This window comes from Lucilia cuprina, chromosome 5 (assembly GCF_022045245.1).
Source record: "Lucilia cuprina isolate Lc7/37 chromosome 5, ASM2204524v1, whole genome shotgun sequence".
Taxonomy (NCBI): Eukaryota; Metazoa; Arthropoda; class Insecta; order Diptera; family Calliphoridae; genus Lucilia; species Lucilia cuprina.
In genome coordinates this window covers 18784858-18799753 of record NC_060953.1, presented here as the reverse complement: position 1 = coordinate 18799753, position 14896 = coordinate 18784858, and the positions used below count along the sequence as shown (strand labels likewise).

General features: G+C 29.1%; 1 protein-coding gene across 1 annotated transcript; it reads left to right on the top strand.

Annotated features, from left to right (window-relative positions):
- The first annotated feature begins 1700 nt into the window (after positions 1-1700).
- On the top strand, positions 1701-5602 carry LOC111683359 (protein scylla-like). Its single transcript, XM_023445433.2, has 2 exons — positions 1701-2320; positions 3680-5602. The coding sequence occupies exons 1-2, from the start codon at positions 2260-2262 to the stop codon at positions 4360-4362; spliced, it is 744 nt and encodes a 247-aa protein (XP_023301201.2). The 5' UTR covers positions 1701-2259; the 3' UTR covers positions 4363-5602.
- Positions 5603-14896: the final 9294 nt, after the last annotated feature.

Below are 14896 nucleotides of genomic sequence, written 5' to 3'. Positions count from 1 at the left end.
GACTTGTAACCATTTGTATCTCAATGAAACTCAACAAAACTAACTGTTATTTAAAAATATATCCTCTTCCCAAATTTATAGAGGATCGGCCCATATTTGACCTATATAAAGCCTTTTGGTTTTTTATCAATAAATTGCTAAAATATTTTGGAATAATATTCAACATAAAAGTTTCTTTATAAAAAGTAAAAATTTTAAAAATATACTCATGGTGTAGGGTATTATATGGTCGGCCATGCCCGACTATACTATACTACTTGTTTTTAAAATTTAAATCTTCAAAAATGGATCTTTTTCACATCTTTTGCTCTAAAAAGTAAGTTAACGAAGTGATCGGGGAAAACTAAAATTATATTCACACTCTGTGGACTATAACAAAACGGAATTGGTATATGAGAACCCCCGCATTTTTTTGGTGTATCACTGTGAAACTATTTACACAAATCCAAAATTAGCATTTCCTCAGTATGTATTTCTCTTTTATTTGTTCAAGAACTTCAACTGCATCCTTATGGTATTGGTTTCGACACTCATTCGTTGAATTTGAAAAGTTAGAATAACCATCATCAACAGTTGTGTCTTAATTCTCGGAATTACTTTTGTCTTCATCTGGAATAACTTCAACGCAAGGCTCATTACTATTCAAATTCGGTAATTCGGTTCAACTATCCGAGCTCTTTCCTGCATGATCCACAAATTTTCAATCGTTTTGACAGCGTAGGGAATTTTTTTAATAAGCCGTCGGAAATATATCGCATATCTGATGATCTGTGCTTCATTTGGTTAAAGGGACTAAAACAAAAAGACGAAGAAATTTCATTTTCAACCTTAGCCTTTTTTAGAAGTCGTAGACATTTTGAATTTTGTAAGTATTTATGTAAATATAACATACGTCTTAACATTAACGCTGTTTCTAAAAAACTGATACATATATGTATAAAAACCGAAACCAAACCAAGAAAAAAAGAAATAATATTACTAAATGTTACTGCAGTTCTCTTTTTCTCATATATTTGCTCTTTCTCTCTGATTCTTTTGCTCACTATATAGTTAGTATATGCAGAGGGTTAGTGGTTACAAATTGACAATTGAGCTCAATGAGTAGCTTGACTATAGCAAAATCTGAGTAATTGTGTGATATATAGAAGAGATATTGTATATATCGTATGAGTGTATGTAGATATTGTGTTTTTTTTTTTGTTCAACTATTGAGGATGGTGGTGTGCCTGGTATTGATGGCGATGGTGATGAAGAGTAAGGTGGTGGTGCATATACAATTTGTGTGCTCAAAGTGTTTGTTTGTTGTGTGTAGTATGTAAGTGTAAGTAGTATATGCATAGAACAATACCAAACAACCGACCTGTACGACAGTGAGTGAGTCAGTTTGCTACAACACAGGAACGTCAAGAGCTATAAAAGGCTGCAGCAACTAACCGGCCGGAATAGTAGCTTCGTAGCACTGCTGTTGACAACACATCTGAAACAACAACAACAATAATAATTATAAAATAATTTTAAAATTTTTAGCCTTAAAAAATTCACTAACCAAAAAGGCAAAACAAAAATCATTATTGTTATTATTACTAAATAATTAAGAACGACCAAAAATTAAAACAGCAGCAGCCGCATAAAAAATTATTTTGTTAAACATTTTGTTTTTATTAGATTTCTTGTTTCTTTTTAAATTTAAAAAAAAAATATTTATTGTTAAAAAATTTCCTTACCTCATAAAAATCACTCAACAGCAGCAGCAAAGAAAACAAGGAAATTTGTTAAAAAATTAATTGAAAGAAAATTATTTGAAAAAAGTGCTAAAGAATAAATAATAACGTTTTTATGGCAAAACTAAAGTGTTGATAATTTTTTAACAAGAAAAATCAATGAGCACTAGGAAAATATTAAAATAAACTTTAAAGTTTATTGGCAACAAGAAATTATATGGAAATACTTATTTAAATGAAAAGAAATTAAATGATTAATTAACAAAAAGAAAGAAGTGCCGTAAAAACGAAGCAAGCGAAAGAAATTTTTCAAACATTTTCTTTGTTGCAAAACAGCAGCAGCAGCAGCAGTAGCAACAGAAAGAAAATTGTTTTCCCCAAATCAAATTGTGATATTTTATAATTTTAAATACTTGCTTTATGTTTTATTAAACATCATTATCATCATCATCATCAAACACAAAAACAACAACAAAAAACATTAATTAATACTACTACTAAATATAATCGACTTAATTAATTGTTTTAATTTGAATAAATGAACATGGAGGTGTTATCCGTACAAAATCAATATCCAGCTCATTTTGCTCTAGCTACAGGTAAATATTAAAAAAAAAAACATACAAATCCTTTAAAAAGTTTAAAAGATTTGCAAACTAGGAAGAGTAGTAAATGTTTAGGAAGTAAAAAAGTAATCAATATTTTAAAGGTTTCTTGTTTTTGGAGATTTTGTTTTGTTGCCTTAAGGAAAACCTGAAACCACAAACAGCAGAGGTTACACAAACGAGAAAAAAAGAAGTTAATTCAAAGTTAAAGAGTTAAAGTTAATGCTTTAAATGTTATACAGGAAAATTTGTATCCCTAGTAATGGGTTTTATGTATCTGTTGGCACTCGTCGTTGTTGTCGTATAAATGGTGTGTATCTATCTATATGTTTTGGGCCCATACGAACGACGAGTTGTATACAAAAAACAACTGATTTCCAGCTGTGCTATCAGCTGGAAACAAGTTTTTCCACTTTACTTTAATTTTCTTCCCTACAAACAAGTACACAATTTTCATATACAAATGTATATATGCAACTATACGTTTGTGTGTGTGTGTTATTTTTTGTAACCTAGCCAAACCGGCCCCTATTAATTTTATAGATATTGTATCTTTTAAATTACTCTCAATTGTTTGTGAGTTGTTTCTGTTAACAAATTTTGAGTGTTTTTTTTCATATTTTCTCTTTTGCTTATAAAGTAAATTATACTCTTGAGTTTTTCCTTAGAGTAGGAAATTTTTTTATTAAGAGAAAATTATATTTTACAGGTTTTTCCTGTTGTGAAAAAACAGGTTTAAATTTTGAGGAAAATCTAATATAAATTTTACAAGGATTAAGGGTTGTTTAAGTTTAAAGGAAAAAAATAAATCAGGAAAAGTTTTAATAGGAATAAGGTATTTGTTCCTGATTTAAAATTAAAGACATTTTGGGAAAATTAAGGAAAATTTTTAAAGAAAATATTTTGATTTTAAAGGAAGTTAAAAAACAGTTTGGAAAAATATTAAATTGAAAATAATAAAAAAATGTATAAAAAAATAAATTTTGTAGAAAATTAAAAAAAAAAAAATTTAAATGTTTTAACACATTTGTCCAATTCACAATCGATATTGTATCGTTGTATGTTATAAACAAATTTTCAAATAAAATTATATAAATTATATAAAAAATATTTTTAACAATTTTAAGAAATTTCCTAACTAAAGATATTAAAAAAAAAATTAAATGTAATTTTTCTAAATGAACTGTACAATCAGTTCTTTTAACAAAAAATCAAAAATAAATATTCAGAAAATTTAAAATTTTATAGTGAATTTTTATAAGGACATTTTATAAGGATATTAGACAAAATTTTCACTTATGTCAAACATTGTAAAACAAGTTATTTATTATTTCTTTTTTTTAACAATTTTAGATTGGAAGAGTCAACTAACATTATCCACACCCACAAATGGCGGTTCCTTGAAATCTCAGCCGTCGTATAAATTTACCAGTAACCCGTTTAAGCCACATCATCACATCAATCATCCACATCATCATCATCAACGGAAACAACAAAATTTAAAAACCTCTAATAGTGTTAAATACACCTCCAACTCCTCAAACAAATTAAACTGTGATACAATAAAAACAACAAAAACTACAACAACAACAACAGCGTCTAAAACAATAATCACCAATAAATCGCTACAAACACAAGCTGTCCAAGAATTATCATTGCGTTTATTGGATAAACTGCGTGCAGCCAAATCACAACATTTGGCCTGTACCGAAGTATCGCTACCCTGTGATCTCACACCACGCATAGCGTTGGAAATTTTACGTTTAGCCCGTGAAGAAACCAATGGTTTACGCGATTGTACCATCTATATCGAATTCGAAGATGAGCCGAATAATTCTAGGCGCATAGCCACACTCGATTTGAACAATCAACGCTCTGGCAATACAGGCTATGAAATCTATGTCACCCTTAGCCAGGATCATCGCGGCTGGACTGCGTTATTGCCACAATTCATGAAGAATTTATCGCGTACCATAACCATAAGTCCTGAGTTTAATATAACCAAACATCGGCCATACTCTAAGAGTTTGTGTTAAACGGAAATAAATAGGTAACAAAAAGAAAATTTAAAACAAGAAATTTAAAAGCAAATAATATTTAAAACAAAAACAATTTGGTTGGCATATAAAATATCATCATTAAAAAAATAATATATATATACAAACTTACATTCATACTAACTACATACATAAATAGATATTTCTTGATATAGAAAAGCATATAACGAAATAACTTATTCTCATACAAAAACACTCTAACACACATACACACACACTCACACACTCTAAAGACCAAAATGTTAAAGTAAAATTATTAAAAAAAAACAAAAAAGAACCACCCACCTTTTTAGATTTCTACTTTTATTAGTAAAAGCTGAAAAAAAACTTTAAAAAATAACTCAACGAAACCCACTAAAATACCAACCTGTTTTTAAACAAAAGAAAATTTCTTAATTTTTTTTGTTAAAATTTCTCTCAGAAAAAATTTTATAATTTTTTTTATAGGATTTTAGGCTTTTAACAAATCTCATTGATACATTTGTTCAAATTAGGTTTTAACAAATTATTTATTATTTTTTTTTTAACATTAAAACAAAAAGTTATAAAAAATTTTTAAAAATTAAAAAAAGGAATTTTTTTTAAATTATTAGTTTTATGTCAAAATTTGTTTGTGTTATAAGTATTATATTTTTTAAAAAAATGGCAGCACTTATACACTTAAAACAAAATTTTTATTAAAAAACATTAAAAAAACAAAACAAAAAAAAACTTTCATGAAACGATATGAAGTATTTGCCAAGATCTCCAACTCATAAAAATGTGATACTGATTAAGTTGCTTAGGTTAAGAAATCAAATACAAAATAATTATTAATTAAAAAAACAAACAAACAAATAAAAATAAAAAATACACAACAAATAACAAATTCAAAACACATCCATTTTAAATTTTAAGTAAAAAAAACAAAATTCAAAATTACAAAATTTTTATAAAAAAAAATAAAACAAACAACTCAAGGCTGCATTACTGGCTTAATGTTTAGGACCTTAATAAAATTATAAAATAATCAATTAACAATTGTGAACTTTTTTAAAAAAACCAAAACAAATATTTAAAAAAACAACAAAAACAAATAAAGAAAACTGCGATATATGAAAACGTCTTGATATCAAATTTCAAATTTAATATAAAAAAACACAAAGAAAAAGAAATTATAAATTTTTTTATCATTTGAAAAAAAAACAAAAACAAATTCAAAAAAAGAAAGAATAAATAATCATATGAAATGAATATCTCTTAGTTTGTAAGTTTCAAAATACAAAAAAAAAAAAAAAACAAGAAAAACATATTTGTCTAACCTCCTCCCCTTAAAAAAAAGAACTTGAAAACAAAAAACGAATAAATTTAAATTTAAACTACAACAAGTATTTATTATAAATGTGTTATCAAACCAATCAACCAACAAACAACAACAAAACAAAATTAATTATATATCACCTTATTACTACAACAATAAATATTACACAAAATTAAAACCCACAAAAAATTAACAATAATAAATTTTCTTTTTAAATTTTTGTGTATTTTTTTTTTCAATTAATTTTTCTCTAAAACAGAAAAATAATTCAATTTGTTTGTAAATTTTTTTCTATAAATTTAAAAAAAACAAAAACCCACGCGATTATTGATACATCGTTACAATTACAAATTTATGAAATATTTTTATTATTATTACAATTACAATTATTATTATAACAATTATTATTATTATTGTACTTATACAGTTAAGTTTTTATTCGTATTAACGAAATGTATTAATTATTATTATCAATTTTTTAATTAACTTTGTTTTGCCACACCCTCCCGCCCCCTCTCTCTCCCTTTTAAATTAACATCTTTTTTCTAATTTGAAAACTGTGACTTCTTAAAAAAAAATATTCGTTAATGAATTAATACATTTTAAGAAAACTACAAAAACAAAATGTATAATTATATTACATAATAAATTCTTTAGGATAACAAATTTAAAAATTAATCATCATTTTTTGTATGAATTATTATAAATTATTAGACCAACCAACAAATTTGCAAAAAACAAAAAAAAAAAATAAAAATAAAAAAACAATAAAATTTTTTGTATTTCTCCACACAACTTTCGTTTTGATATTGATAAAAAATTTTAATGAAATGTTTGTTTAGTGGGGAAAAGTATTATTCAAAAATAAATTTATAAATTGTGTTTTTATTTTTGGGAAAATAAGGGAATTCGGATTGGGGAATACGTAAATATGTATATGGTCGTTGAAAACAATAACAATTTTTCGAATTTATTTGTTGTTTTCAATATAAAACTAGAAAATACTTGTTCGTTCGCATTTAGAGGAACAGACCGAAGTTTTTTATAAACGCTTTATAAATTATATTTTATATTGTTTGTGAATAAGGGGTTTAATATATTGTGAAAGTTTAACAGGTACTTTGCTACCTTAAAGACAAGAATGTCGAGAGTTTTAACGTGAGCACCTGCCTTGAAGGACTTATCTCACGGTGGTCTTTTTAATCCACTAGGTAGACTTGAGAACGGTCTACCATCGCCCCTTTATTCATCATTGAAGAACTCCGGTGGCAATTTTTATACTTTGGCTTTGACCGGTCCATGCACAAGTACTTTGCTGGAGTACTCGAGCTATCTTATCTCTGACCATTGGAAGACCTCTGTTGATTCGGCAACAGCACCTAGAGACGTAATCGGTAGACCGAAGTACGATCATCAATAAGCCGTAGACTTTATTCTTACTCACAGGGACACACTGTGGTAATTCTGATATGAACAGAGTAAACCCTCAACATATCTGGACAAGGAAGGAAAATTCAATGATATCAAATTTATATGATACCTTTCTTCCATCATCATTAAAACCAGCACACATCTCATTCATACGACATATTCATAAGAGAAAAACATACGACACATTCATTAGGTAGACGGGTGGGGTAAGGCCCGCCGAACCTCACATTCATCCCGTACCATATACAATTAATATCAACTAATTTCCAACGCTTAGTCCCACAGTCACTCGACTGCGGTGTATCTGTTGTTCTCGGCAACAGCACCGAACTTATCCCGAAATATTGACTATTATCATGCATCAGTCTTTTAACCGCCACTTACTCTCCCCGCGAATTTGGGTTTAAACCACAGCCACTACGTGGATCCCGAAGGGGATCCTGATCCTGTCCTGACCAGCCAGGACATAGTCCTACGGGCAACTGGCCACCCGTAGTACTAGATTTCGCGGTGCACTGGTTGGACCTCTGGCAATCTATGCAAGGACTAATCCAAACAGTAGACTGTAACCAATTTTTCAATCCCGGTCAGATTGGAGGTATTGGCCACCTCTTTATACCCCGGGCTTGCAAAAACACCAATGCGGAGGTCTCGCCAAGGTAACATGCCCCCGGGGGGAGGCCTAAACTACAATATTTTTTTCTGATTTACAATATGTTAGTGTGGCCTCCGGTAGGTTAGTGGTTGGTGTTCTAGTCTGGTAGACCGGAGGTGGTGGGTTCGATTCCCATCCGTGGCACTGGTTAAGGAGCGCACAACAGGCCCGATAGCGGCCTAGGTGTATTTCTTCGGATTTGATGTGCATACATCCTCCTTTCAAACTAACTAAATAAATAACTAACTAACTACAATATGTTACATATTAGAGGTGCCAAGCATTTTTGTAAGTTCGTCAATATTTATCTCTCTATGAAAAGTTTGAATAATATAATAGTTTCAAAGATTCGCGAAATTTTGTATGTAATTCATTTACATACGTTGTGCCAAGATTCCCGTTATACTCTAAATGTTCCGATGAATGTTCAATTATAATTTGAACTTAATAAGAATTTTTCTATTTAACTCATATGGTGGCTTCACATCCTCCAGATGAAAATCCGGTCTTTTTCCTTCGAAATGTTCAGATGAATATTTAAGTACTTAGTGTGAAATTTGAAGAATTTAAATATATTAGCTGCTCAGATAAATGAATTTTTGTATTTCTCCCCTCCCCTCATGGGCTGTCCTCCAATTTATTACCCAAAATGTTTAAATGGATATTTGTGCTAGATGTAAAAGTTTTCAAGCATTAGGGGGAGTTGCCACGCCCCCTAATGCTAGTTCGCCTACTTTTTTCTAAATAATCATATTAACACTAAAGTGGCTTCTACAAAATTTAAGGACTCAAACTGTTATAATATATTAAATATACGGATTTCATATGGGCGTGGCTCTTTGCCCACTTGGAGGGGTTTGGGAAATTTCAAAAACATATTCTTGTTCTACTCCGATCCAACATCCAGAAAAAATAGTATCAATTTCAATTTTCGTTTATTTTGTCTCACTGTGTAATATCCTAAAAATTGTTTCTTGGTTTGCAATTTTTTCGAATTGAACAAAATACAAATATTCTCTCTGAATAACTAGAAAAACCGATATCAGATTTGGTTTTGATACCTAAAAATGAATTCTTCCAAACATTAACACAATTGGTCAGTGTTATTATTATCGTATTAAAAAAACTCTAAAAGAAATTATATTAATATCACCAAAAGCCAATAAGGGCTTCCGAACTATGACAGCGCACGGTGGTATAGGAAAAAAAAAAGAGGGAAATAATTCGGTAACTTCTAAACGGTTAATCCGATTTTAATAAAATTTGGTATGCACAAAAAGGAGGTGTTGTCGAGTTTAGGTTTTGAATTTGGACCTTATAGGCCAACCAGGGGCCCGGCGGGGGGTCCTCAAATTAGGACACCTCGGCTATGTTAAATTTTTAAAACGATCTTATTTCTTCATTTGAGTTCCGATTTAAAGTGCTCTTCTCATCGAGCACTATAAAAAATGTCGTCGTAGCAGTAAATTATCTCTTATAGTTTAGGAGATATTCGCATTTGAAAATTAAAATTTTGAAATTTTTACCGTCCTTACTTTAGTTTTTTGATAATAGCGGGTCCAAATATTCCCGATTTTCGCCATTTTAACAACAAGTCTATATATCAAGCAGTGAAAGAATTATGTAAAAATCATGACTGAGTCCAAAGTTATAGGCATTTTAATTTAAAAAATTAAAAAAAGGCGATTTTTTGCCATTTTTTGGGGAAAAAAGTATCTTTTTCTTTTTAAGTTATCTAAAAAGTTTCTAAGAAGATGTATATAGAATTTATACTTTTTGAAAAGCTGACTTTACATAAAATACGATAAATGAAACAAAACCTAAAAATTTTTGATACCGAGGGGACAAGATCCATCCAAAAAAACCCTATTTTTTATATAAAATTCAATTTTGAGCAAAAATTCTCAAATCGCATAGTCGATATCAAATTATAGTGACCTGTTTTATATGACCCAATATGTTCTTAATCATTTTGTAACGGGTTTCGATAACCCCGCCCCTGGTATGGATATAATAGGCAAAAAACCAAAAAATCCCATTTTTGGGATTTTTTTAAAACTTTTTTGGGAATTCCGGGATTTCTAATAAGAAAATTCTAAATTTTTATTTAATTTTGGATTTTGAGTAAAAAAATCTACCTAACTGTAAAATTTCATCAAAAAATATTCATAAATAAAATTTTTATTGCAATTTGAAAAATTTGTATCTTCGCAAAAACTGAATAAAAAACATTTTTTAATTTTTTTTAAAAAAGTATTCCGCGAATTTTTTAATTTTCAAAAATTATATACAGTTTTGAAAAATAGACAAAATTACCTTTCCATTGATATATAACATGCCTACCTAATGTTTTTTAAGTGACAAATTAATTAGGGAAAACTCAACATCTTTTAGAGAATTTACCTAGTACTATTATTTTCATCCATACATTTGTTAGGCATGTTTTACTACCTAAATTTTTATGAATTTTTACAGCCACTTTTTACGATTAATCTTTTATTCTTTATCCCTAAAAAATTAACAAGTATTTATTTTATATAAAAATAGTCTTTATTTATTTTTTTTTATAAATTAATATAAGTAATTTTGTAAAATAATCGGTATTACAGTAGTCCATATCTAAAAGATAAAGTAAATCTTTAAATTCATGAATATTTTCAAATGCTAACGTTTTGTAGCAAATCCAACGTTTCCTTATAGTAGATAAAACAGGATCAGAAGATAGAATCAGATTATTAAAAATATCTTCATTTTGAGACTGCATAGAACACTTCCTTGAGCTAAACTGATGAATATGCTTAAAGTCTCTATTCCTCGATTCTTGGGGTTCTTCTGTAAGCTCTCCTAAAGGCAGAATATTATGTTCTATGATGACCTTTCCATGACATAATATCTTGTGAACTGTAGGTGTCATTTCTTTCCAGGGATATAATTCCAAAAGTAATTTAGAAACTTTTGTAGAATACTCTCCAAATTTTGTTGCGTTCACTTTATGCTTGCTATTTATCGCCATTAGAATAATATTGACCTTTTGCAGTAAATCCATACTAATTCCGGTTATTTCGGAAGTAGTTTCAAAATGTTTAAAAAAACGTCTAGCGGTATTACCATCGTTTGTGCTTCCATATCCTGTGAGTGGTTTATCAATATTTAATCCCATCCGCTTTTTAAATTCCTCTTGAATTCTTCGTTTCTCACTGGCTCTCATTTCCATTAACTCCTTATTGTTATTTGCACTTTTGTTTGCATTTTCCGGTATGCTTCTGTACTTTAAATCATATGCTAAATGTAGAAAATGTTCCAGAAATCGTATGCGAGCATGTAGGGGGGATATTCCAAATTGTAATGTTTCCTCATTTATTGATCTTTGCATGGAAATATTCGAAAATTCTGATTTTTTATCACCACATATGTAGCAGTACCAAGTAGATGATGTTCCTGTAATGGCATTTCCAACTTTCCCATCAATCATTGTAAGTTTTAAATCATAGGACATGTTAAACGAATAATTTTCTATTTCGATTGTTATAGGATCCAAGTTTTTAATTTCTGCTTCAATACGATTTATCAAATCATGCGTTGTTGTTTTGGATTCCTTTATATACTCAAAGCTTATTGGCCTACAAAAAGCTTTGGATCCTGGAGTCGAATTCTTCCAAATATCATCGAAACTGGTTGATGGAGAATCGCTGTCAGCATACTTTCGAATTCTTAATGGAACTAGCGATGCCATAAATACACTTTTATACTCGGAAGATGATTCACTTGTGTTGATTTGTTTATATTCCGAGAGTGCTGATAATCCATCACATCCCCACTTACAAATGAGTTGAAGATCACAAGAATTTATTTTTTTTAGTTGGTCTGAAGAAAAGTCAGAAGCAATCCTTAAAGCAGTATTTTCGAGTAGAGCGCCGAGTCCAATAACAGCCTTCCGATCAGTTATTTCAATAGGAGGTGGTATAATGCTTTTCTTCTTTTCATTTATTTTGTCATATGATGGTAAAACATCCACTCCTTTTTCAGATAGCGCCTTTCTTAACGTTATGTAGTTATCACGACTTAATCCCAGCTGCAACATAAGCGCAATAGCTTCTTCCTCAGTGAACGTTGTATCAGATGATGGTGTGGGTATACTCTTTACAATTCTTTTCAGTCGTCTTGGTGATGCGGTTGGAAGAATATTTGCAATTTTTATGGCATCCAAAGGCTGTTTTTCTTTTCTTAACATTGCTTTAAAAGTGTCCGAAACTTCTTCGTTAGATAAGGTTTCTAGTGAAGTTGATAACCTTTTCCTCTTAGATTTTGAGTTCAAATCCTCATACTGCTTACAGGGAGCACCAACAGTTGATACGCAAATAGCAACTTCTACACATTCATCCAGCCAATCAGAAATTTCGATCGAAATTTAGCAATGGAATACCGAACACTCTTCAGTTTTATATCAACTGATTTTATAAAATTCAATAAGAAGTTCACTTTATCTTGAAAAGGAGCTGAAGAGTGTTCAAATAAAATGGAGCACAAATCATTTTTTTTAGTACGATCGCCATGGTTAGAAAATTACAAATAATTACAAACAGATATAAACCTGTCTTATATATTAATTACAGGTACTGTAATGAATTTTTCCTCAATAGGTCACTTTAATAAGCTACCTATTAAAGTGACCTATAGGGGTAAAAATCATTACAGTTTAAAAAATAATACCTGAAAATATTTTAATATATGTAACAAATTTAAGAGTTAACGTTATGGATGAAAATAATAGTGCTAGGTAAATTTTCTAAAAGATGTTGAGTTTTCCCTAATTAATTTGTCACTTAAAAAACATTAGGTAGGCATGTTATATATCAATGGAAAGGTAATTTTGTCTATTTTTCAAAACTGTATATAATTTTTGAAAATTAAAAAATTCGCGGAATACTTTTTAAAAAAATTAAAAAATGTTTTTTATTCAGTTTTTGCGAAGATACAAATTTTTCAAATTGCAATAAAAATTTTATTTATGAATATTTTTTGATGAAATTTTACAGTTAGGTAGATTTTTTACTCAAAATCTAAAATTAAATAAAAAGTTCGAATTTTCTTATTAGAAATCCCGGAATTCCCAAAAAAGTTTTAAAAATCCCAAAAATGGGATTTTTTGGTTTTTTGCCTATTATATCCATACCAGGGGCGGGGTTATCGAAACCCGTTACAAAATGATTAAGAACATATTGGGTCATATAAAACAGGTCACTATAATTTGATATCGACTATGCGATTTGAGAATTTTTGCTCAAAATTGAATTTTATATAAAAAATAGGGTTTTTTTGGATGGATCTTGTCCCCTCGGTATCAAAAATTTTTAGGTTTTGTTTCATTTATCGTATTTTATGTAAAGCCAGCTTTTCAAAAAGTATAAATTCTATATACATCTTCTTAGAAACTTTTTAGATAACTTAAAAAGTAAAAGATACTTTTTTCCCAAAAAAATGGCAAAAAATCGCCTTTTTTTAATTTTTTAAATTAAAATGCCTATAACTTTGGACTCAGTCATGATTTTTACATAATTCTTTCACTGCTTGATATATAAACTTGTTGTTAAGCGAATAAAAAAAGAAATGGCGAAAATCGGGAATATTTGGACCCGCTATTATCAAAAAACTAAAGTAAGAACTGTAAAAATTTTAAAATTTTAATTTTCAAATGCGAATATCTCCTAAACTATAAGAGATAATTTACTGCTATGACGACATTTTTTATAGTGCTCGATGAGGAGATTCTATATACGAAATTTTTTTTTAAATCGGAACTCAAATGAAGAAATAGGATCGTTTTAAAAATTTAACATAGCCGAGGTGTCCTAATTTGAGGACCCCCGCCGGGCCCCTGGTTGGCCTATAAGGTCCAAATTCAAAACCTAAACTCGACAACACCTCCTCTTTGTGCATACCAAATTTCATTAAAATCGGATTAACCGTTTAGAAGTTACCGAATTATTTCCCTCTTTTTTTTTTCCTATACCACTGTGCAGCGGCCATATTGTAAAAACTCTCTAATTGGATGTCTTTTATTCAGATGATGTTGCCTAAGCTCCTAGAATGAATATAGCATGTCAAATCATATATGTTTAATAACAATCCACATGACATCCAAAAATTTTAATGTTTTGTGTAGATTTTAAGCTGGTGGAAACATTGGTGTATATTTCATTCAGAACGACGTAGACCCGTCCATAAAAATTAACCTTGGTGTAAATTTCATCCAAATCGGAAGACATCGATTTTAAAAGTTGGTTCGAAATTGCCCATATATTGTATATGTATGTATATTTGTAATATAGTAAAATTACTATTCATTTCATTTATGAACTTGTAGAAAAAAACTTTTAATAAAAACAAAAAAATAAAAATTAAAAAAATAATTTATTACATATGAATAATAGAGTCATTATAAATTCATTAACGCTTTTTTGTTCTCGTTGTTTTTTTACAATAATTTAAGTGAAAATTAAACTTATTGTTAATAATATTAGTTTTTTAATGATTTTTTTTTTCGTATTTGTTGTTATTGTGTGGCTGTTGTAATTGTATGATACTTACTACATGGAATGGTTATTAACTGAACTCTTTAGTTAAGTGTTACAAATTTCATTAATTATTCAATCTGCCAAACACCATGAACAGTCAGCCAAACATTCGTTCTTATGTATTTATGTACATATACATACATATGTATGTACGTTTTTTATGTATAGTTCATCCATTAGTAGAGAAGGTATGATTGTGCTTTATTTGAGCTTTTTTACATATTTTTTTTTGTATTTTTTTATACTTGTATGAATGTTCGAGTATTGAATACAGTTTTTTACCTCTTACAAATAGATTTGAAGTGAAGCGTTTTTTATTATTATTTTTGTAATTCTTGTTTCTATCATTTGTTGTTGTTTTTTGCTTTTGTAAAGCGTCATTGTTTGCTATAAAATCTATGAATAAATAATGCTGAAAATTAAATGTATTCGTATGTAAACGCAAAACTGAAAATAAAATAAATTAATTTTTAAAACATTGTCGAAAGGATGTAGGTGCGAGCATTTTCAACACGCATGAGTAAATTTCCGACCATTAGGTCGTCAATTGTT

Bases quoted from the DNA above. Each gene is read 5' to 3' on its own strand.
- LOC111683359 (XM_023445433.2), top strand. From the start codon at position 2,260: ATGAACATGGAGGTGTTATCCGTACAAAATCAATATCCAGCTCATTTT. The intron at 2,321-3,679 runs GTAAATATTAAA...TAACAATTTTAG, and splicing joins TCATTTTGCTCTAGCTACAG to ATTGGAAGAGTCAACTAACA.